A 24223-nucleotide genomic window follows, 5' to 3' on the forward strand; every position below is an offset into this window, starting at 1 on the left:
TACTGGGCATGGTTAAAACTCAAGACAGCGTAAGCACAATTATTCCAGATATTACAGGTTCCGACAAGTAAAGAATTTTTATAGTCCTGCCACAAGTAAGCTATATATTGATTATTAAACATTTGTGACATGTTATAACGAGCAAAAATTAAAAAAAACTAATAGGTAGGTTTAAAATTAATAAATACAAATGTATTCTGACAGTGAATGAGTTAATTATGTTTTCTATTTGCAAAATTCCTTAACCTTAACACAAAATACGAAAAAAAGTGAATTTTTAAGAAATTTGCGGGATTTCCCGGGATAAGAAAAATTTCCCGGGTTAAAAAAACAACCGGGATCCCGGGATCCCGGTTGAGAAACCCTAGTAGAAACACTCGTCGTGACTAGAACTAAGAAAAATTAATGCATTAATACTAACTACTAATTAGGTGTTCTGCTCAATTAACTAAAAATATAAAACAATTCTTAAAAGATCTGTAATATTTATAAATATAGCTGTATAAAATACATACTCGGTCAATTTCTGTATAAAATAAGAATATCCGCGTACGAAACTTTACTGTATCTGCGGCTTTGTTGATGGAAATAATTAATTTTAAATTTTTCTACAAGTGAAAATGGGCGTTGCTGCCTGATATCCTTCAGAAACAACCGGACAGACAAGTTTTCTGAACAATTGATTTACAGCTAAATTGCCTGTACATTAATTTTGCATATATCTGTATATATAAAATGCATATTTATGAAAGCTATTTATATATGTATATTGTTTCTGGACAAAGCGAAACTACAATAAGTCTGTGTTGTAACGTTCTTGGTGAACTATTTTATACTGTATATAAATAATATGATGTTCAAATAGAAAATTAATCATTAGAAATATATATATTTAAAATGTTAATTATGATATTCAATACAAAACTAGAAGAACGTTGAAGTAAAAATTAGTTTATTTGTAAAAATATTTAAACCAGCCTCGAATTGTGTGTAAAATGTGCTTAAGGCTGATTGTAACCTCTTTAGTTATGCACGAGATGCCCAGCAGATGTCGTTAATATGTAATGCTTTTATTTTCTCGACTTATTATGTATGTAACATGGAAAAGAATTGGAATCGTGCCAAATTCAATCCTTCGAGTTTTTTTGCAAATCTTCAATTTGAGATCTCATGAACCCAAAACAGTAAAAAAAAAAACTGTTATGAGTTTAGGCGCAGTATATTTTTATTTGCCCCAATTTCTTCTACATTTGGCATAATTTATATTTAAAAACACTGTACATTTAATAAATTCGATTAATATTTATTAATGAAATAAAGATTTGGTTCAAAACCATCAATTTTCTAAATTAAATTATTTTGTAAGTTTTGAAATTTCGATGTTTTTCTTACTCTTTGCCAGTACGCTTTATCCTGGGATTTGGGGGTCCCCACCAACAGGAGATTCCAAATCAATATTTTATACATTCATTACTGTAGTAAGAACGTTGAAATTTAATCTAGCATAATATCGGGAATCCTAGATTGCCGGTATGGTGCAGAACTTAACTCAAAAATTAAAACTATTTGAATAAATAATAAGTGCTTTTTATTAACACGTGAATGATGATTGGATTTCGGATGATCCGATAAACCATATTTGCCATCGTAAATGTATTTAAAAAAACATTTTCAAATTCGAACAAGCAGTTATTTATTGTGACATCGTCTCAATGCCAGGCTGCAATTTTTAATCATATTTTAAATTTATTTAATTTAAAATATATTAAAAATTTTACCTCAAATTGGTAATGGCGAGCCCCTGTACATCATACTTTTCCTTTAACAATAGAGTCATACTGGTCATCTATTAACTGCTTTCAGGAGGAAAAATTTGAATTGAAATAACATAATTTCTGGTTTGTATTTGAAGTTCGTATATAGTTAATCGGGGCCCCCTGTTCCAAAGGTTTCCATATTTAATCTCGGATTATACCTATGACTTTATTCTCGAGATTAAGGAAAAGCAGACGGACGGACGGATGACGGTGCAAATTTATAGGTCTACAATTTTTTCAAATTGTGGGCCAACAAATAGATTTGAATTCTTTCATGTCAATGGTATCCTTTTGGCATTTATTGCTTTCCCGATTAGCTTTTGCCATTGTACTAATTTTATCTTCCATAATTAGTTAATAAGTTTATGATGCCAAATAGTTATCAAACACAATAAGCAGTGTCTTCTCACGTACTGTACATGATAGTCACGTGAAAATAATAGAAATAAAAAACAAAAATAGAAATAAGAAATTAAAAATATCAAGATTTAAACAAAGTGTGGCTATGACTTAGCCCATATCACGACCTGAGAAAAATAATTATATATACATGTAGTGTGAAAATTTTAATATTAAATTCTACATTTAAATTAATTTACGTTTGAAATTTCGTATAATAAATTATCTTATTTATAACGTATAAAATATTTTTGTTTTTGTTCTTCAAGAAGTTTAGGTTATAGATGCCAGCATAATAAGCCCTAATAGCCATAAAAAATAAAAACAGCGCATTAAAACATACTCGTGTCCAGCTAAAATAATCACTACAATTAAATCTTGTAAAGAAAATCGACTTATGAAGTAAGTTCTACGTGTTAACTTAGCATAATACCAATCAGTAAAACGATAAAGTAAAAATAAAAAAATCTATATTTCTTTATTGCCCAGTAAACTATTTTTTCAAAATAAATAAGTGATTATCAGAAGCATATATAGAGTTTATTTTACAGCTAAAAAAACAAAAGATTATAATAGATTTTTTTTATAATTTTAAATAATAAAATACACTGTAATGATTTTAGTCATCCGTTGGACAAGTGCGTGGAGTTTTTCGCCTTTCATTCACGTGTTTAATATTTAAATAGATTACCCAGAAATACTGTAGATTTTTCGTTCAGAATTTCAGCTTAGAAACAAATAAAAAGATTATAAATTACTAAAATATTTACCACATACTTTAATGAATGTGGTAAATATTTTAGTAATTTATAATTTAGATTTTCCGGGGTTTTCACGTGTTTAACACTTAAATAGGGGCCAACCTCCAATAGACAATCCTATCTAGAGGTATTCTTGTCTCGACAGATCTTGCACGAGTCGCGTTGCCATATAAAAACAAACAAGAAATATTTTTAGAAATTTGAAATTGGGAGTCCCCTCGGAGCTGAAGTCTCTATCCGAGGCACTAAAAACCAGAGTCTAAGCCGTCTGAATCGTACTAAATGTAGACCTATTAGATGATTTTTATGCAATGCAAACAATCGTCATATATATTTTGTAGTAGATATGGGCGTACTTATTAAAATGTGTTAAGTACTGTCTATTAATTAATTAAGTTACGTGTACATTTTTCTAGCAACTTTTGACTTTTTCTCTCCTCATCGTGTAAAATGACATAATTTTGGCAAATTGCCTCGTATTTAATTACACATGCATTACTTCTACATTAAAGAAATTTTGAAAATATTTTCTAACCGATATTTTATTTACATGACTAATAAGTAGACTTATAGGAATAATTTCGATACTCTCATCCGTTTCGATACTCCTTCCCCACGTTGTACAAAAGAGGAGGTAGTAGTCGCCCATTTTTCCCTTAAATTGTAGGCCTTATGCGTAATTAATGGTGGTATTTTAGTAATATTCATATTTTGCATGAAAACTAAAATAATAGAGAGCGCTTACAAGAACGTCAAGCGCCGCTTACAAGATAGCGGCGCTTGACGTTCGGCGTTCACGTTTGAGAGATGAAAACTTCAGCCGCAACCTCACTAATAAAATCAGGTTTCTTCTCAAGGGCATCAAGTAACTTTTTTACATCATATCGAAAACCAATCATTTTGCAAATTTCTCAATGTACATTTACAATTAGCAAGTCTTTAAACGTGACCCACAAACACAGAACCCTGATTTAGTAACAGTTATTTTCTAACAAAAACAACATATTAAGAATTAGTTATTCAGTATTCTATCACATTAGATATATTAAAAGGTTACGTTAAAATATGCCTCCAACATTACTCAAACAAATTAAACTGCGAATTTCAGCAATCTCAATTACTTTTTTAGATCCATTTGCTGGCTTAAAATCATACGAGAACAAGAGAATCGAAATTTGAATTTATTCCAAAACTAAGGATGAAAGTTTATATATTTTTCATGCTTTTCGTCCCGATAAGTAAGTATATAATTTTTGACATTTACAAAATTTTTCTTTAAATAATTCTTTGAAGTTTTTACTTTTGTAATAAAATTTAAATTTCAATTTTATTAAAGTGGCTGAAAAAGAAGTGAAAAAATGCAGCTTGGAGAATGTGTTAAAGTGTGGGCTGCTAAGAAACAAATTTTCAGAAGAATATAAAAAGCCGTTTCCAACTACCGAAAAAGAATTGACCAGACAATGCGAGTAAGTAACTTAAAAATCGTTAATGCAATTTGATCGTGAATTAATTCAAAATTCCTTTACATTTTTTTACGGCAACGTATATGAGATCTGTCAAGAGGTGATATTTCCAGTGAGACTTGTTCACATGACAAACTATGTTTTTCATAGATGCGTCTAAATAGAGTCAGTTTTCCATAGAGACTATCATCTGTTTAAATGTATAGACACGAAGAAAAGCTTCAAAACTTTATGTCATTAGCCCGTTGTTTAGGCGCAAACCCGCGACCACTTACTACTGTTTATTGGCCACTGAACACCAGTGCAGTGGAGGAGTGGGAGTGAACCACTCGACCATTGCTGGCTGATATTTCACAAAATTCAATTTAATTTTTTTTAGATTGTCTTACGAGATGATAGACTGTGGATACAATTATAGCCAGGCTTGTTTAACCTCTATGGATAAAGTAATAGGGCAGTTTGTTCTTTCGGGAACTATACAAAAAATGAAAGACCTTTGCAATCCAGAACACTAATTGCACAAAGGTATGAACCTCTTACTTAAACAGATTAAAGCAATCGACTAACTTTACCATAATTCTTATTCAGATTATTTGAAGAACGCCGAATGTATGCTAAATAATTATGGACTTCTGAAAGATTGTGTTAATATCATGATGTCTGCAGGAATACAAACATATGAAGATAAATCAGGACATAAATTGCTTGTATTTTGTTGATGAGTTTATAAAAATGTATTATTACGTCATTAACTTGATAATTTATATAAAATAAATTTTATTTTCAAGCGGAATAAATCGTATGAGAGAATGTATTGCTGATCGATTTGAACGTGAATGTAGCTCGAAGGCAGTCTTTTTAGGTGAACTACTAATAGAATTATCTATTACTGAATTTATTTTTGAGATATGTAATCCCTATTTAGAAGTTAAAAATGATTGTCCACCATTACCAACCACAGTAAACGAAGAGCCATACAAAAATTATTATGTTATGAAATACGTTTCTCCTTATCTTGAAAATTACCAGCCACAGCAAGTATAGAGCCATACAGAAATTATGTTATTAAATACATTTCTGCTTTTCCTAAATATTAAGTTTTTATTTAAAATATTGTGATGTTTGCTTATTTGTTCGAACTGTGAAAAGTGGAAAATATTAAAATAAAACATATATTGCAATTTTGTGAAGATTGGTGATTTATTTGAAATTATCTGAGTTTTAAGAATTAGAAAGCAGTAAAATTTATTTTTATTTAGAAAATCAACAATATTTTCGTAAACATTTTGTAATTTCACCTTAAACAGATTAACAATTGATAAAATGTGTTTACATTTCGAAAATATTTAATAATTTTATATCTATACAAAATTTGTTTTTTTTTAAATATATTTTCATAGAATACCGCAATACTTTTTAAATTATACATCATTTTAAAACAATGATTCTCATAAATTATGAATTGATATGTATAATATAACACAAAACGTATTAAAAGACAATAATACAACAATTCTTTGACAATGTTACATTTTTACGTTAATTAAGATAATCTGATTTAACAAAAGATATTTGCAAAAATATCTTTTGAATTTGGTTACTTTTAAGTTTTGGGCATTTCTTTAAAAAAGTAGTGCCCAAAAACCTAATCTTGTCTGTAGCCCGATAGTTTCTTTATAACTCGTTTTTGTGGCTTATTCACAGAGTTTCCTATAGCCATGTTTTAGAGTATTAAAAAAGAATTATACCTTATAAATCGTCTTTTAATTTTTAGGCTATTTACTATTTAACCAAAATAGTAAATTTATATTAAATGCAACGAATTCCTTAACGAAGACAAGATAAAACATGTTCGTAGATATTATGTTAAAATTGTTTAATAAAGCTCTAGTAGGACATTACACGACTTTGTCTTATCGCAATAGAATTAAGGAGAAGCCAGAAAGAAAGAAGCGATCCTTACACTTGCCGACAAGGGCAGCGATCGAAGAACAAAGAAATCGTTTTGTGCGTGTTTGTGAGGAGAGTAAAAAAATTTTAACACACTTTGAAGCTTAATTTTTGTTTCTCCTGTCGGAAATTGTAGAAACTTTCTAGAGAGATTTGCATATTAGAGGGAAATGTTACTTGAAAATTTCAGAAGAATCGAACCATTGGTTCGGAAGATATGGTTCCCTCCTCTTATATCCAGAACGAATCTGAAGACTTATAAAGGTAGTGGTAGAAATTATTAGGAATAAAACTAAATAAAGAATTCCGGGAAGGTTCAGAGACAACGTTGACAAATTATTTTTTACGTTTTTGGATTTTTCCACGTAATTAATGGAAAATGAAAAAGTTCAATCAAAATCGGCCATGAAATTAGGAGAACAATTAGGAAAACAATTCTCTAAACCAAAATTAGAACAATTCTCTAAACCAGATAAAACAGGCTTCGCTAACACTCTGTCTCAATTAATTTTAAACTTCATCAGAAATTATTGATTTAGTAAGTTGATACTGTAATTCAAACAGTAAAGTTATAAAAATTCCTTTTACTCTTTCGAGCACTGCAAGACATTTTTAGTTGCTCGTTAGTTGATGTTAACGATAAGCAGAAAATTAAACGTTTAATTTGCATATCAAAGAATAAACAAATGATTTAGTTTGGTTTGATGGAATACTGCAAAGCAACACTTGGTCAATCTGTCAAAGGAGGTGCCTTCTGAGAGGATTTTTTTATGGGAAACCGGTCGATATTTATGTGTTAGACACGTGATGGAGACACGAAAAACTCCACGCGATCAGTGATTAAAACAATTGCACTGTCTTTTTGTTATTTAAAATTAAAAGATTAAAGAAATTTTTAAAAATTTTTTAGCCATGGAATAAACTCTATTTATTTTTCAAATTTATTTTAAAAATAAACAAATAAACGATAGTAAAAAAAGCTAACTAGAAAGAAACATGATTTAAAGGTTTTAAAAGATGCAACAGCATGGAAAATATATTTCCATGCTGTTGGAAGCGCATTAGCATCCCTAGCATTTAGGCAACGGTTCTTCATTTTACTTTTATAAATTTCCACCTTTTCCATCTGCAACACAATGGATGGAGAGTGCACCGTTTTAATGACTTTCGCCTCTTCCCATTTTACAACCGCTCCTTCGGTCTGCGCCATAATTGCTAATATTTGTGTTGTGTCCTTTGTCAATGTTGTATCTATGTTCTCACAGACGTACCGCCAGGTTTCTTCTAGTCACACCCACATAATCTTTTTCGATTCCTAACTGTTGATTTTCAAATGGTATTTTATATATCCCAGCATTCTCTTCTCTTTTTACGCTGTCTTTATCGTTCCGTAGTAAGCTATAGATATTGAGTTCTCTTTTATAGACCATTCTCGAGAAACTAACTCATTCACCACATTTCCTAAATGCCTATTGTATGTGAATTTGTTAATTGCTTCTGAGTTAGAACCTTTATTGCCTTTATTTTCTCTGTAACCTTCGATCAGCCCTTCAATTGTGGCGGTTTTGTAAACCAAAGGTGTTGCAACACTTTTAATTTTATTATTGTCCTTGAGATGGTCCTGCACGTTGGTACAATATAAAAATGCTCTTCTGACGAGTGCTTTATATGCTGATAATTATTATATATATACAAATATTTATACATTTATACATTATATATACAATATTTATACAAATTATAAAAATTGTGGAACATTTTTTCAGTGGTGGAAAAATTTAACGCACAAACATATATACTAGAAAAACGCTTGAAAATACATTTATAAACAACTAGAACACAATAATGATGTTGCTCTTGATTCAGATAAGGCAGTAAAATAAAGAATTATAAGACCTAACTTTAATGAACGATGAAATAGGAACTGTAATGGTCTTTGAAAATCTGTACCCATCTACTGTATTAATCTAGCATCTTGCTTCAATGCACTCATTGAATTCATGATCCAACACAATTCGATATTATCGACATACTTAGAGAACACAAATAATCTAGCAGATTTTATGTGCTACCAATCTATCTTTAGATTCAACGGAGTGATTATACAAACAAAAGAAAAATGACCCAATGGGAAGTCCTATCTATGTCAGGACTCTTGTGCGAACTAGTGCTACGTGAAGTGGAAAAATACATCCTCAAAGATATTGTAGAGGTCATTATAATCTACAAACGATATGTCGATGACGTATTTATAATTTGGAAAAAATAACCGACGAATTCCAGAATTTTTAATTGCAATCACTAATAATGGTCATGGTTTAAAACTAAAACTAGAACAAAAATGCTATACTCATCTTCATCTTTTTGGACATTGATATGAGATTTAAACAATTAAATATACACACAGGTATGTATTTAAAACCCACGCATGCTCCTCTCTACATACCATCTTGGTCCAACGGTCCGTATAAATATAAATTATCAGCATATAAAGCACTCGTCAGAAGAGCATTTTTATATTGTACCAACGTGCAGGACCGTCTCAAGGACAATAATAAAATTAAAAGTGTTGCAACACCTTTGGTTTACAAAACCGCCACTATTGAAGGGCTGATCGAAGGTTACAGAGAAAATAACGGCAATAAAGGTTCTAACTCAGAAGCAATTAACAAATTCACATACAATATTAGGAAGTGTGGTGAATGAGTTAGTTTCTCGAGAATGGTCTATAAAAGAGAACTCAATATCTATAGCTTACTACGGAACGATAAAGACAGCGTAAAAAGAGAAGAGAATGCTGGGATATATAAAATACCATTTGAAAATCAACAGTTAGGAATCGAAAAAGATTATGTGGGTGTGACTAGAAGAAACCTGGCGGTACGTCTGTGAGAACATAGATACAACATTGACAAAGGACACAACACAAATATTAGCGATTATGGCGCAGACCGAAGGAGCGGTTGTAAAATGGGAAGAGGCGAAAGTCATTAAAACGGTGCACTCTCCATCCATTGTGTTGCAGATGGAAAAGGTGGAAATTTATAAAAGTAAAATGAAGAACCGTTGCCTAAATGCTAGGGATGCTAATGCGCTTCCAACAGCATGGAAATATATTTTCCATGCTGTTGCATCTTTTAAAACCTTTAAATCATGTTTCTTTCTAGTTAGCTTTTTTTACTATCGTTTATTTGTTTATTTTTAAAATAAATTTGAAAAATAAATAGAGTTTATTCCATGGCTAAAAAATTTTTAAAAATTTCTTTAATCTTTTAATTTTAAATAACAAAAATACAGTGCAATTGTTTTAGTCATTGTTTTAATGTATATACTTAAGATAGCTACTTTAAAACTTCAAGTTAAAAGTACCATTTCTTAATTAAAATTTTGTAAATTGTTTTACTTTATTATTAATATATTGAAAGAAATAAAACAAGTTAAATACTAAATATTAAATAAATTATTAACTAAGTAAATCATGGGGTTATTTAGCTGCAATTTGAAAATAATTGTAGACCTATAAAGTTTCACTGTCTTTCGTTTGTTTGTCTTTCTGTAATCTTGAGACACGAATGGAGTTAGATGAAACACGAGATAGATATGAAAATTCCCTCTTTCTTAATTACGTGTGCTATACTCCGATATTGTACAAATGATTTAAATAATTCTGAAAATATTTTATAACTGATAGTTTATTCACACGACTAACAAGTAGGCTTATAAGATAGGCTATCCCTTAGTGTACAACGAGGGAGTACGGATTTTCTCTCTTTTCTGAAATGTAAACCTCCACTAGAAATTAATGGACGGTTCCTTAGTAACATTCATGTTTTGCATAAAAAAAAAAACAAATTAATGAAATCAGGTTTCTTCTCAAGGGCATCAAGTAACGTTTTTTATATCATATCGAAAACCAATCATTTTGCAAATTTCAAAGAAAAATTACAGTACCTTTATAATTGTTATTTTTTTAAACGTGTTTTACACACACAGATTTCTCTCACATTTACGTCTCAGATTTCGTAATTACTATTTTCTAACAAGTGTAATTAAGTATTAAGAATAGTTATTTAACCTTCTCTCTCATTAGATGTATTAAAAGGTTATGTTAAAATATGCCTTTATTTATAACATTACTCAAACAAATTAAACTGTGTATTTCAGCAATGTCAATTACTTTTTTAGGTCCATTTGCTGGCTTAAAATCATACGAGAACAAGAGAATCGAAATTTGAATTTATTCCAAAACTAAGGATGAAAGTTTATATATTTTTCATGCTTTTCGTCCCGATAAGTAAGTATATAATTTTTGACATTTACAAAATTTTTCTTTAAATAATTCTTTGAAGTTTTTACTTTTGTAATAAAATTTAAATTTCAATTTTATTAAAGTGGCTGAAAAAGAAGTGAAAAAATGCAGCTTGGAGAATGTGTTAAAGTGTGGGCTGCTAAGAAACAAATTTTCAGAAGAATATAAAAAGCCGTTTCCAACTACCGAAAAAGAATTGACCAGACNGAAATGTAATATAATAAAAAATAAGGGTCCATGGTTTCGTTTTCGATATAAAGTTAGGTCAAAGTGACAATGTCCGTGCTGTTTGAGCACGTCTAACAGAATTTAGGGGTTAAATAAAAAACAGCGTTGCGTGCAGCTAACAGAAAATAAACAGAAAAAAATAAACAGAACACAAGAAGAAAGCAATTAGCTTCAATTGCTTTTAGTTTGGGTTTTATTCGTATACAACAGGGATCACAAACTTGTGGACTGTGGGCTGGATACGTCCCGTTAAGATTTCATATACGGGCTGCGGCGTTGATGATTTCTTTTTTAAAAATCGATGTTTCTAACAACTTGTTCGATTTTTTTTCTGTTTTAATTTCCATGTCTGACTGTTTATGTAAGTGGTAAAGGCCTAGCAACAAAATAGCCCTTTTTTAAATTACAGTATGTTTTGGTTTACTAAAGTGACCAGATTTTCTGAACTTCAATCCAGGGCGCTCTAAAAATTGAAAGTAAGAAATGTAGGTTGTGAAATTATTTAAATGATTTCGTTGCTTAATAATGTTGTCGAAAATATCAGAGGTGGAAAACCGATGGCACACGTGCCCAAATTGATTGGCACGTAAGGAGAAATCATCTGGCACGTAATCATCATGTAATTTCGATTTATCATCAGTCTTTTTCAATCATCCTTTTGGCTTATCATCTGATCATTCTGTTTACATTTGTTTTAATTAAAGCATATTCCTATAATTTTTTAAAGTGTCGTTATTAGAAGAATAAAACTTTGGAATGCATAAACGTCTTTAAAGCTAAGTATGTTTACAATACGGCACGTGGGCTCAAAAAGTTCGCCATCCCTGAGTTTATATCAATGACTAACTTTACGGGACATTTTCTTTTTGGCAGTGCCACCTCATATAGTGTTCTTTTTTTTGAATGAAAATTTAATATAAGCAAAATTTAATTTATTTTTTTTTATTTCTTTCGCTTTTAAAATAATATATAAATTCATGAAGTTAAACAATTAATAAAAATTTTTTAAAAATAAATTATTTTTGAACGAGTGATATATATAATATATAGGCCTATTTTAAAATATGAGCGAGATTGCGGTATACGAATTTAAAATGAATAACTTTATAGCATTTTATTTTATACGCATTAATTTTCATTGTATGATATATGAATCTAAGTCTTAATTGTTGGCCAACCAACATAATAACCTTATTGGTCTGGAATCAGGACAGTTAGTTCGTAGTATAGTATCTAGATAACAGCACTATGCTTAGCTGCATCTCTACATGAGTAATATTGTGGTAATTTACTACGATAGAATATTCTATATATAGTAAATGTTAAAAAATTCTTCGAAGCAATTTTTTAATAGTTAAAACGGGATAATCCGGGACATTTNTGTATGATATATAAAGACACATCAAATTAGTCTAATAATTCTAGGCCAACCCCAATATAATAACCTTATTGGTCTGGGCAGTTAGTGCTTAGTGTATGATTTAGGTAGTAGCGCTATGCTTATCTGCATTTCTATGTAAGTAACATTGTGGTAATTTAATAGGTTGGAATATTCTATATATAATAAATGTTAAAGAATTCTTCGAAGCAATTTTTTAATAGTTAAAACGGGATAATCCGGGACATTTTTCCAAGCCGGAACAGAGTCAAAGCCGGGACTGTCCCGGTTAATTCGGAACGTCTCGTCACTTCAGGTTTACCGAATAATATGACCCACGTCTGATATACTTGTATTTGAATGTCCTTTCTTGTGTTTGAGTTTGAGACCCTGGTCTACAGCAACATGACACGTGGGCGATCTGCCGAAGGAGAATGCCTCTCGGGAGGTGTTTTTATGGGTAACTGATCACTATTTAGGTGTTACCAACGTGAAGAAAAACTGGAAAACTCCACTTAGCCAGCACTTTGGCCAGATGCGAACCCACGACCAGTGTTCAGTGGTTTTGTCCACTTTGCCACTGGTAGGTATTGGCATCGATTGCTTTGTTCTTGGATCGCCTCTCCCGTGACTGGCAGATGCAAAGTTCACCTGTTTATGACCACAAGTACAATGATTACTTTTTCTGTGTATAACAAGTTTAAGAANTTATAAATTGTGCCGATCATTATGAAAGTTGTCTAATCAAACACAGGAAAATATTAAATTCATTTCGCAAACTATTCGTAAAATTTCACAATTACATTTTTAAAAAGCTATTTTTTAAAAGTAAATATTTTTATCTTTTCGATTTATAACCATAAAAACAAATTTTTAATTTTTACAAAATCTAAAGGCGAGATATCTCAAATGAAAAATATGACTTAATAACCTGCATAGTTATGAATTGATCTTTATAATACAACACTGAAGACATTGTTTACAACAAAAGAATTGTTTGACAACATTACATTTTTACATTAATTTAAATAATTAACTTTAACCGAATATATTTTTAGCAAATACTTTAATATTTCTTTACAAACTTTGCTTTAAAAGAATAAATTTCTATTAAATGTAACGAAGATAAGATAAAACGATTGTAGATATTGTTTAAAAAAGTTTAAATATGATCTATTAATTCTAAACTTTTCAAGAGACTATTTATTTAAAAAGAAAGATAATTCATACAGTAAAATTATAAAAACATTTTTATCCTCTTTCGTTTACTGTAAATATTTTTAGATTTTAGTTGACGTTAAAATAATTAAACATGTCGAAGAAAATAAAACTAGTTTAATTTGTTTTGATAGGATACGGCAAAGCAACATGAGGTCAATCTGCCGAGGAGGTTCTTACTGAACTGACCTTTTATGGGAAACTGTCGCTATTTATTGTTTGACACGTGTTGAAAACAACGAAAACTCCACGTGGTCAGGTCGTTGATGAGGCGTGTTTGTTCCTCCTCAATTATCAATGATCACTGGTTTTCGTTACTCGACTATTGGAAAGCAGAAGAAAATTTCTAAATGTTCTTTCCTTACAGAAAACTAAGACTTTGCATGAAATTAAATTAGTTCTTACAAGGCAAAAAGACTAACAGAAATTGTGATATTAGATGTATGCCTGTATCTAATTGATATAAATTTACATAATTTACAATTGCTTATACACACATATACTATATATTATACATTAACTACACATATTAAATAAAGTAGCATTCGTTATATCATTCATTCAAATATATCGTGTATTTTTTCTTCCAAATATAAAGGCGTATTAGCCGATAATATATAGAAAAATCAGTTATATCGCGCCATCTGATATATCGTTCATTTAATCTGTTTAATATAAAAATAAAGTAAAATAAATTGTTTTTGATATATATTAAAATAAAATTATTAATTATTTGTGCCGAAATTGTGAAGGGCACCAATTGATCCCTTAACATGTTTTTCACATGGATATAGATAGTGAAGCAAATATTTTATTATTATAGTAAAATATAGTAAAACTCCTCCTTTGCAATCAATAATTATTTCAAGCAAAAGTGATCTTTTAGAGGAGTTTCGCTGTAATTATTAATAATATTTACAACCGATTAATGGCCACTTCCCAACAACGGACACTTCTAAACAGCAGCCAATTTTTTTAATTGAGCAGAAAATAACCGCCAAACAATGGGCATTTTTTTTTAAATGTTTCATTGAAAATTTGAATATATTTGTATGGGAATTGTTAGTTTGACAAAGTGATTAGGTAAGGAAGGAATAATACGTAGTAAGAATAATTTGCAGAAATTTTTTCTAATGATTCATATATACAAACCGAAGAAAATAGGAAAAATCAACTTAAAGGAATTTTCACATTTACAAAATCAAAAATTAATGAATACTTTATTTAAAGTTGTTTTAAATTTAATTTTTAATCAGTCGACGACAAAATGGAGGTTACATAATGAAGGTTTGCATAATTTACCAACAGGCAAATTCAAGGAAGATCTTATCACCATTCAAGGTTGTTATAATTTTTTTAAAATGTTGCAATAGTTTTTACATTTCGTGATCGAAATCTCCAAAAATTATAAAATTAATTACAGAAAAATTAGTTGAAATGTCTCAATGCCAAATTACGAAATATTTATCTTTTATCCACACCTTAATTTATTAATTTATTTGTTTTAACGCTTCAAGGTGTTTTACCCTTGAAGGATAAAACAAATAAAATTAAAATTTCAATGTTATATTTATTGCCGATTCTTATTATTTTATTTTATTGTTCAATTTTGAATGATTACTTAACAAAATTTTGTACTATTAATTTTGCAATACAGAAATAATGATTGTAAGTTTGTTGGAATTAATTTTGGCCAATTGTAATTGGATTCGATTTGCAATAAATCAGGCCAGCATTATAAAGAAGGAAATAAAATCAATGGAGTAATTTATCAGAAGCTTGATAAATTACTCCATAATTTTTAAGGAGAATTAGGATCCAATTAGTACTCGCTTTATGACTTGTTTTTTTGCGAATTTGGAAATTAACTAATTAAATAATTTAACTCAATATAATTTTATTTTAGTTCGAACTCAAGATTTCGAAATAAGCGCAATTTTTTCACTTCACTAATTTATTACAATTATTTATTTAAATTTTAAAAATAAAATATATCTTATGTAAACAAAAACACAGCTATTGAACTATTAACCTTAATCAAATATATCTCTTATTAAAGGATAGAATAAGGGAGCATGGAAGACATTGCTCCAACATTGGTGAGAAAATGATATACTGTAATTTTAAGTCGATATGCATGCGTTATTTATAGATCTTCAGGTGACTTTTATCGACAGGCTTTTGGATGCAGTGATCTCAGTTGGATGAGCTTTATCTCTACTCATGCCGTAATTTCCGACCGAACAATAGTAACATCAAGGATGGATCCACGAGGGGTTACACGGGCTGAAGACCACCCCATTAACAGAATAAATTTATTTTTTTCTAACTTAAAAACGTTGTGTTTAAAAACATGATAGGAAATAAATATTTCGAAATGTTTTTTGGATGATAAAGAAAAAAACAAAGCAAATATAGATCAATATAATGATACATTAGTCTGATTTTTCGTGTTTTTAAGCAGTATTATCTACACAGGTATTAAATACCATTTCCAAATACTGTGGATCATTACAGTAGCATCTTATTTTATATTTAATCCCATCTCATTACGTAACAGAAGCACAGTTATAGCTTAGTTTATAATACAAATACAAATAAAAAATTTCTTTTAATATTACGCCATTATTGTAGGCCTATACGAAAATAGCTTTAAAATAATAATAATTAATGACATATAATTATTTCTAGACAAAACCGCATAAAGTAAAGACCGTCATCTTTAAAATTTTGGTTTTATCACTGAAAAGCAATCACAATTATAAAAGTAATGCTTAATAATAAATAATTTTAGTAGTAGCTTAGAATCTAACTTTCATATAATTCATAATTATTTTTTAATTTACAGGATGTGTTTTGTTACGTACAGTACATGCACGGATAACATTACAAACAAATGATAACAAATAAGTAATATTGATGTATGATGTTATTACATAAAAAACAGATTTGGCTATCTCTCAATAATTGAAGGACGTTTCAGGTTTGATATTTTCCACTTATTTGTATAATTCGTTTAAAAAATAATGTAAGTTGTAATGTATATAGCCTTATATATAACTCTTGGATATTCGTCTTTCAAATAAATTGCTCTTTCGTACACGATATTTTTATACCATTGCTTTTTGTACGTTAAATTTGCGTTTTCATATATTTTTCAGCCAGATACAAACTTTTGGAGCTTTCGTGCAGTGGTGATTTCAGCTGGTTTCGATAACAATAAAATTACTCAGGAAAATTGTTTTTATTGTCTTTTTTTCTGATTAATCTAGGTATTTATTATGTTCTTATAATGTTTATACTTTTTCACTGCAAAAAACTAAAACATTCTTACTTTAATAAGAGATTTTAGGCTTTCTCTTCAGCTCTCTGGAAACGGAATCCCTCTTTATATCATGCAACTGTATCACTCGACTTAACAATGGTTTGCTTTAATTTCATGGATAAGCATTCTACAGTAATATATTAATATTTTTATTAGTTTTTTTATTGTCTTTTTCTTTTATTTTTCAGAATTTTCTTTATTTTTTTTATTATTATTTATTTTTATTAGTATTTCGAAAGTTGCCTAGTGATTATGTTTCACAGTTTGAGAAAAAATGGTATAAACTAACTTGTAAAATAAAATTATGGTCTTTAATTACTGTATATAAAAATAAATTTGCCCTTTAAACTTTTCAAGCATGAAAATTTAATTAATTTACAATAAAAAATCGATTTATCCCTGCAACTATATAGCAAGATATATGATAATAATTTTCAAATATTTTAATTATTAAATGACAATTTGAAAGTTCTAAAAGTTTTTATACAGTCGAGAGGAGGAAAACTGTTTTAATGAGAAGAACTCGTTTGACAAGTTTAACTCTGCATTGTCATTCCGAAATCGCAAATTTAATTTTAGAACAGCATAGAGATAACAACTGCCGCTAGGCAATAGACTTGAAATACATTTGTAAATATAAGTTAATAGAGTAATAGAGACATTTCTATTATATGAACGTTTGGTAATCAAAATTTGTTATTTGGGTAGAAAATAATTAGTTATTTATCGCGAGGTACCAGTAGCCTATATTGCAGGTTATACAGCAGGATGCAAAAAATGAAAACTTCAGACAAAAATTATATAAGTATAGTGTTTAACAATAAATATAATGTTCTGTCAAACCTGCCATTTCTAAACAGAGATTATTGTTTTACGGGTTTTCTTTTAAATGGCCATTATTTTGTTTGCATTTTAAAATGTTTTCATCAATGGCCATTGTTCAGAGGTTTGACTGTATAAAAATTACGTTTAATTTGTCTAATTAATACATTTTGTACAAAAATAACAAATACATGCTAAAGATTTTTTGCTGTATGGAAAATAGTCGATTATTTATATATTAATATTCGTTAAAAATTAATCGAAAACATTTAAAGACATGTAAATAAAATACACACAAGAACATTGCATCCTAAAATTAGTTTTATTATTACTTTCTTTTTTATATGATTTATATAATTATCTTTTGCCTAGTTACATAATGTACAGTACTGTACAGTACCATCATTGTTATTGAGTGGCATCAGGAAATTAGAAATGAATCTTTATATTATAGTTATCAGTTGACATTCTAACCTTTACTAAGGAGGCGAGTGATTCTAGTATTAATGCTAACAACCAATATAAATCTCCAGGAGATGATCTACTCATTAATGAAACTGTTAAATTATACTGCGTGCAAATGTAAACACTTATTTTTTTTAACATTCTTGAAATCGTATCGGTATTTTTTCCTTTGTTCAAACACGATGTAGTGTAATCACTTATTCTTTTTACTTATCCAACATCTTTTTAGACAAAAAGTACAAACAATATTACAAAAATAGTTTTTTATATTTTTACCCTAGATCTGGAGTTGGATGTTTGGGAAATATAAATTTCTTAAATCTATTTTATTCATACATACACAGTGAAAAAGTTAGAACTTACTTGGTTTATTCTATTAAAAGTAACAAAAGAAAGAAAAAACAATACATCAAAAACGTTAATATTGGGTTTGGGATGATTTTTTAAAAAATTTTCGAACAAATACGTTTATTTTTTGGTAAAATACCGCACGAGTAAAAGGAATTTCATAACTTAAAAGCTTTTTGAGATATGGAACCATCCCTTTAATATCTTACGAAGTAATGGGCCGATTTTCCTGAAAATTTCTAGAAATATTTTTCCCTGACACACAAATCATCCTGAAAAATTTTTAAAAATGTCGATTAAAGACACAGGAGTTATTCTTTCCTCCAATTTTAATTTATATTATATATAATTATTATTTAGATTTTAATAAAATGCTAAAAATTAATCAAAAATTAACGTAGAAAATGCATGATTTTGTTATCATTCTTCACTACATTCTTCTGAAAATAAAAATTATTTTTATTATTAATTTTTTTATTTAGAAAAGAATAAAGAGTAGACGTGTGTGTTGCTGATGGAGAATTTCATTCAATGTCGCTTTAACCTTGACAAGTTTCTATGTGTTTTAAACTGGTTAGCTGGCAACTATCTGTTTAGTTTCTTAAAAGTAATTTTTCAAGTGCGACATAAACATGCGTTTAGAAACTATTACCTTTTCTACATTCGTTTTAATCGGTAAGTTTTATTTAATTTTTTGCTATTAAATATAAATTTTAAAGAAAATAGATGAATAAAACAAATACTTAAACATATATTGTAAATATATAATTGAGGAGGAGCCTTAAGGCAGCTTGTATGTGGTTTAGAAAATTGGGTTCATTCTCAAAATTTGATGGACCGATTTTGATAAAACTTTGCCATTTTCTATTGATTGCGATAATCCAGAAATGTAATATAATAAAAAATAAGGGTCCATGGTTTCGTTTTCGATATAAAGTTAGGTCAAAGTGACAATGTCCGTGCTGTTTGAGCACGTCTAACAGAATTTAGGGGTTAAATAAAAAACAGCGTTGCGTGCAGCTAACAGAAAATAAACAGAAAAAATAAAACAGAACACAAGAAGAAAGCAATTAGCTTCAATTGCTTTTAGTTTGGGTTTTATTCGTATACAACAGGGATCACAAACTTGTGGACTGTGGGCTGGATACGTCCCGTTAAGATTTCATATACGGGCTGCGGCGTTGATGATTTCTTTTTTAAAAATCGATGTTTCTAACAACTTGTTCGATTTTTTTTCTGTTTTAATTTCCATGTCTGACTGTTTATGTAAGTGGTAAAGGCCTAGCAACAAAATAGCCCTTTTTTAAATTACAGTATGTTTTGGTTTACTAAAGTGACCAGATTTTCTGAACTTCAATCCAGGGCGCTCTAAAAATTGAAAGTAAGAAATGTAGGTTGTGAAATTATTTAAATGATTTCGTTGCTTAATAATGTTGTCGAAAATATCAGAGGTGGAAAACCGATGGCACACGTGCCCAAATTGATTGGCACGTAAGGAGAAATCATCTGGCACGTAATCATCATGTAATTTCGATTTATCATCAGTCTTTTTCAATCATCCTTTTGGCTTATCATCTGATCATTCTGTTTACATTTGTTTTAATTAAAGCATATTCCTATAATTTTTTAAAGTGTCGTTATTAGAAGAATAAAACTTTGGAATGCATAAACGTCTTTAAAGCTAAGTATGTTTACAATACGGCACGTGGGCTCAAAAAGTTCGCCATCCCTGAGTTTATATCAATGACTAACTTTACGGGACATTTTCTTTTTGGCAGTGCCACCTCATATAGTGTTCTTTTTTTTGAATGAAAATTTAATATAAGCAAAATTTAATTTATTTTTTTTTATTTCTTTCGCTTTTAAAATAATATATAAATTCATGAAGTTAAACAATTAATAAAAATTTTTTAAAAATAAATTATTTTTGAACGAGTGATATATATAATATATAGGCCTATTTTAAAATATGAGCGAGATTGCGGTATACGAATTTAAAATGAATAACTTTATAGCATTTTATTTTATACGCATTAATTTTCATTGTATGATATATGAATCTAAGTCTTAATTGTTGGCCAACCAACATAATAACCTTATTGGTCTGGAATCAGGACAGTTAGTTCGTAGTATAGTATCTAGATAACAGCACTATGCTTAGCTGCATCTCTACATGAGTAATATTGTGGTAATTTACTACGATAGAATATTCTATATATAGTAAATGTTAAAAAATTCTTCGAAGCAATTTTTTAATAGTTAAAACGGGATAATCCGGGACATTTTTCCAAGCCGGAACAGAGTCAAAGCCGGGACTGTCCCGGTTAATTCGGAACGTCTCGTCACTTCAGGTTTACCGAATAATATGACCCACGTCTGATATACTTGTATTTGAATGTCCTTTCTTGAGTTTGAGACCCTGGTCTACAGCAACATGACACGTGGGCGATCTGCCGAAGGAGAATGCCTCTCGGGAGGTGTTTTTATGGGTAACTGATCCCTATTTAGGTGTTACCAACGTGAAGAAAAACTGGAAAACTCCACTTAGCCAGCACTTTGGCCAGATGCGAACCCACGACCAGTGTTCAGTGGTTTTGTCCACTTTGCCACTGGTAGGTATTGGCATCGATTGCTTTGTTCTTGGATCGCCTCTCCCGTGACTGGCAGATGCAAAGTTCACCTGTTTATGACCACAAGTACAATGATTACTTTTTCTGTGTATAACAAGTTTAAGAATCGCTTTCTTTCCGGTTCCGCCTCAATTCTATCGCAAACACGACAAAGTCCCGAGATGTCCTAGAAATAATAATTATTTGTTTTTCTAAAATATATAATTATCCGTATTCATTCACTGTATATGTAATTATGACAAGAAATACGCACTAATTGCAATTTAATGGCACCATAATCGAGCGTGGTAACGGGAGCCCAATTTATATTTAATCTAACAAGCAATAGCGTAAGGAGTCGCGTTACAAGTGGCTCGTTCTGTTGCCAAATACGGTTTATACATAATGCCAAATTACTCATTATTATTTAGTGAAGAAGAAAAGGCCTCTTGCATATTATATCTCAGATCCACAACAAGGAAATTATAATTCTTATTCCACTTAATTTAATTTACACAGTTAATAATATTAAACATCTTTCAAAAGGCGCAAAACAATATTCAAACAATATCTCAATTCTTCAAAGAAATTTCCATTGTTGGCTTAGAGAGTAGTGTAACTGGACCAGACATTAGGGACTCTGACTTAGAACGTTCAAACTTTTATTCTTGCAAATTCTTACTTTTTTTTTAAATTAAAAGTATTTTATTAACTATATGTAAATAAATATTTAATTATTTAAATGACAGGATTATTTCTTCACTATACGTATGCATCCTGCCATTGGAGAGAAGCTGATCTGTGTTTAGCGACGTTAGCAGTTTATGGAAACGTCTATGGGATAGTACCTAGCACAGAGGACGAACTTAAAGTCTTTTGTCGGTAAACATTGCATAAATAATGTCAAAAATGATATTTTTATCATTTTATTACTGATATAGATTATTAATAAAAATAATATAACGAAGGAATATCAAAATACTTTAGAATATACTTAACTTTTTTATTTTCATTTCATTGCGATGAAATATTTTCATTTAAAATACAAAAATTTACATTTTATTTGAATTGCATCTGAAATTGTTTTTAGCTATATGAAGGAATCGCATGATTGTATCAGAGATTTTGCTCAACAATGCCTGACAGATGATTTAATCGACACTGGCTACGTACTCGTCGAATCAACTCATCTTTCTTATGGTAAATTCTGTAGAAAAGGTTCAGAAGAACAAAAAGGTAAGTTTTAAACTTCTATGATCATTACTCTTGTACAAAAGTTTGGATATTTAACCAAGAATACTAAAAATGCAAGTCAAATTTGACGATGATTTATGTTACTAAATAAAATTGTGTTACTCGTATTTTGGTAGAGCTGAGTGACCGAGAGAATAAGGTCACTGAACACTGGCCCACGAGCGTTTCACCAACGAGATGTTCAAATGAAGTTTTCCGTCTTTTCTTCATGTGTCTAACACCAAAGTAGTTACATACCCATAATTCATAAAAAAAACTCTGCAAAATACGCTCTCATGACAACACCTAAATTGGTGTCATATTCAAATAAAAAGACCTATGAAGAGGCATTCCCTTGGCAGAATCGCCAAGGTGTTTCGCTATCTTACTTCATCAATCATCATCAATTAGTATTAATATACTAACTTGTACATTAATTTGTTTTGTTTAGTTTTTTGCCAAGTGCTCCTGTCCTAGCCCATAAGAATATGATCACTATAATTTTATGTGTTGCAAAACATTGTCACGTAAAAAATTTAATTTAAACTAATAAAATTTATTAATTTATTATTATTATTATTCAGAATGGCTTAAGAAGTCCCCTTGTGTGGCCGCACACTTTAATCTAACAAGACCGTGCATCGAATACGCTTTGGCAGGCATAGAAAATTTAGGAGTAATTTCTAACAAGGATCGTTATCCGACGTTATGTTGGTACGTAACGTTTCTTTTGCTTTCCTGATACTTTATCTTTTAAAATTGTTTATCGGCTACTTACAAAACTTTCTTATTAAATCAAGAACTTATAATTTTATAATTTTAATTTTTTTAGTGTTTTTAATAACATCATGCAATGCATTAGCGAAATAATAAACGAAAACTGTGAAGGTAGTTCGGAAGATATGGTAACGACAATGATGAGAAACATCTTGAGTGATATTCCTATTGTAGCGTGTAAACCGTTCAAACCAAAAAGCAAGAAATGCCTCAGTCTTCTTCCGCCTCCCAATAGCAAATCGAAAGGCAAAGATTCGGATTCTCAATTAGTTCAATTATTGGCTGAATTTTTGAGTGTTTGATTCATATTTTTAAACACAAAATGTTTATATGTTCAAGTATATTAACTAAGAAAACAATATCTAAACATAAATGCCAATTTTTCTAATCAATAACATTACCGAATGATTTTCAATTTATATACGTTCATCTCATACATATGTATTATCTTTCGGAATACATAAATCTATTGTTTTCCTNTTTCAAATATTTTAATTATTAAATGACAATTTGAAAGTTCTAAAAGTTTTTATACAGTCGAGAGGAGGAAAACTGTTTTAATGAGAAGAACTCGTTTGACAAGTTTAACTCTGCATTGTCATTCCGAAATCGCAAATTTAATTTTAGAACAGCATAGAGATAACAACTGCCGCTAGGCAATAGACTTGAAATACATTTGTAAATATAAGTTAATAGAGTAATAGAGACATTTCTATTATATGAACGTTTGGTAATCAAAATTTGTTATTTGGGTAGAAAATAATTAGTTATTTATCGCGAGGTACCAGTAGCCTATATTGCAGGTTATACAGCAGGATGCAAAAAATGAAAACTTCAGACAAAAATTATATAAGTATAGTGTTTAACAATAAATATAATGTTCTGTCAAACCTGCCATTTCTAAACAGAGATTATTGTTTTACGGGTTTTCTTTTAAATGGCCATTATTTTGTTTGCATTTTAAAATGTTTTCATCAATGGCCATTGTTCAGAGGTTTGACTGTATAAAAATTACGTTTAATTTGTCTAATTAATACATTTTGTACAAAAATAACAAATACATGCTAAAGATTTTTTGCTGTATGGAAAATAGTCGATTATTTATATATTAATATTCGTTA

At 29.6% G+C, this 24223-nt stretch overlaps 3 protein-coding genes across 9 annotated transcripts in view; 2 read left to right on the forward strand and 1 right to left on the reverse strand.

The window, feature by feature from the left end:
• LOC111629317 overlaps positions 1–24223 on the reverse strand; it is a 37449-nt gene that overhangs the window by 2633 nt on the left and 10593 nt on the right. The window contains exon 1 of one of the 4 annotated variants that reach the window (XR_002757313.1): positions 516–1273. The exons of 1 other annotated variant lie outside the window; for it this stretch is intronic. The gene's annotated coding sequence lies outside the window, so the exon portion shown is untranslated. Of the gene's footprint in view, positions 1–515; positions 1331–24223 lie in introns of those variants that run through there. 2 more of the 4 variants (XM_023373200.1, XM_023373198.1) reach the window with 2 other exon arrangements.
• On the forward strand, positions 3798–10905 carry LOC111629318. 4 transcript variants are annotated; one of them, XR_002757316.1, is made up of 5 exons: positions 3798–4029; positions 4107–4215; positions 4314–4443; positions 4820–4965; positions 5029–5578. XR_002757316.1 is itself a non-coding variant. In XM_023373202.1 (3 exons), exons 1-3 carry the CDS (start codon positions 4176–4178, stop codon positions 4953–4955), a joined length of 306 nt encoding a protein of 101 aa, XP_023228970.1. In that variant the 5' UTR covers positions 3801–4175; the 3' UTR covers positions 4956–5578. The 4 variants fall into 4 exon arrangements, 1 of the variants encoding a protein (XP_023228970.1); XR_002757315.1 differs by lacking the exons at positions 4820–4965; positions 5029–5578 and adding exons at positions 10576–10684; positions 10783–10905 and having other exon boundaries at positions 3798–4215; XR_002757314.1 differs by having other exon boundaries at positions 3803–4215.
• Positions 19026–23575, forward strand: LOC111629316. The gene is made up of 5 exons (XM_023373197.1): positions 19026–19158; positions 21842–21974; positions 22183–22328; positions 22910–23039; positions 23158–23575. The coding sequence occupies exons 1-5, from the start codon at positions 19116–19118 to the stop codon at positions 23402–23404; spliced, it is 699 nt and encodes a 232-aa protein (XP_023228965.1). The 5' UTR covers positions 19026–19115; the 3' UTR covers positions 23405–23575.

This window comes from Centruroides sculpturatus, unplaced genomic scaffold (genome assembly GCF_000671375.1).
Source record: "Centruroides sculpturatus isolate CEXI.00-Female unplaced genomic scaffold, Cexi_2.0 scaffold525, whole genome shotgun sequence".
NCBI lineage: Eukaryota > Metazoa > Arthropoda > Arachnida > Scorpiones > Buthidae > Centruroides > Centruroides sculpturatus.

What these genes read in the sequence shown, in the direction of transcription:
- LOC111629318 (XM_023373202.1), top strand. Translation starts at nt 4,176, where the DNA reads ATGAAAGTTTATATATTTTTCATGCTTTTCGTCCCGATAA. An exon ending in CATGCTTTTCGTCCCGATAA is followed by an intron (nt 4,216 to 4,313) that starts GTAAGTATATAA and finishes ATTTTATTAAAG; the next exon opens with TGGCTGAAAAAGAAGTGAAA. An exon ending in GAATTGACCAGACAATGCGA is followed by an intron (nt 4,444 to 4,819) that starts GTAAGTAACTTA and finishes AATTTTTTTTAG; the next exon opens with ATTGTCTTACGAGATGATAG.
- LOC111629316 (XM_023373197.1), top strand. Translation starts at nt 19,116, where the DNA reads ATGCGTTTAGAAACTATTACCTTTTCTACATTCGTTTTAATCG. An exon ending in TTCTACATTCGTTTTAATCG is followed by an intron (nt 19,159 to 21,841) that starts GTAAGTTTTATT and finishes TTTAAATGACAG; the next exon opens with GATTATTTCTTCACTATACG. An exon ending in GAACTTAAAGTCTTTTGTCG is followed by an intron (nt 21,975 to 22,182) that starts GTAAACATTGCA and finishes AATTGTTTTTAG; the next exon opens with CTATATGAAGGAATCGCATG.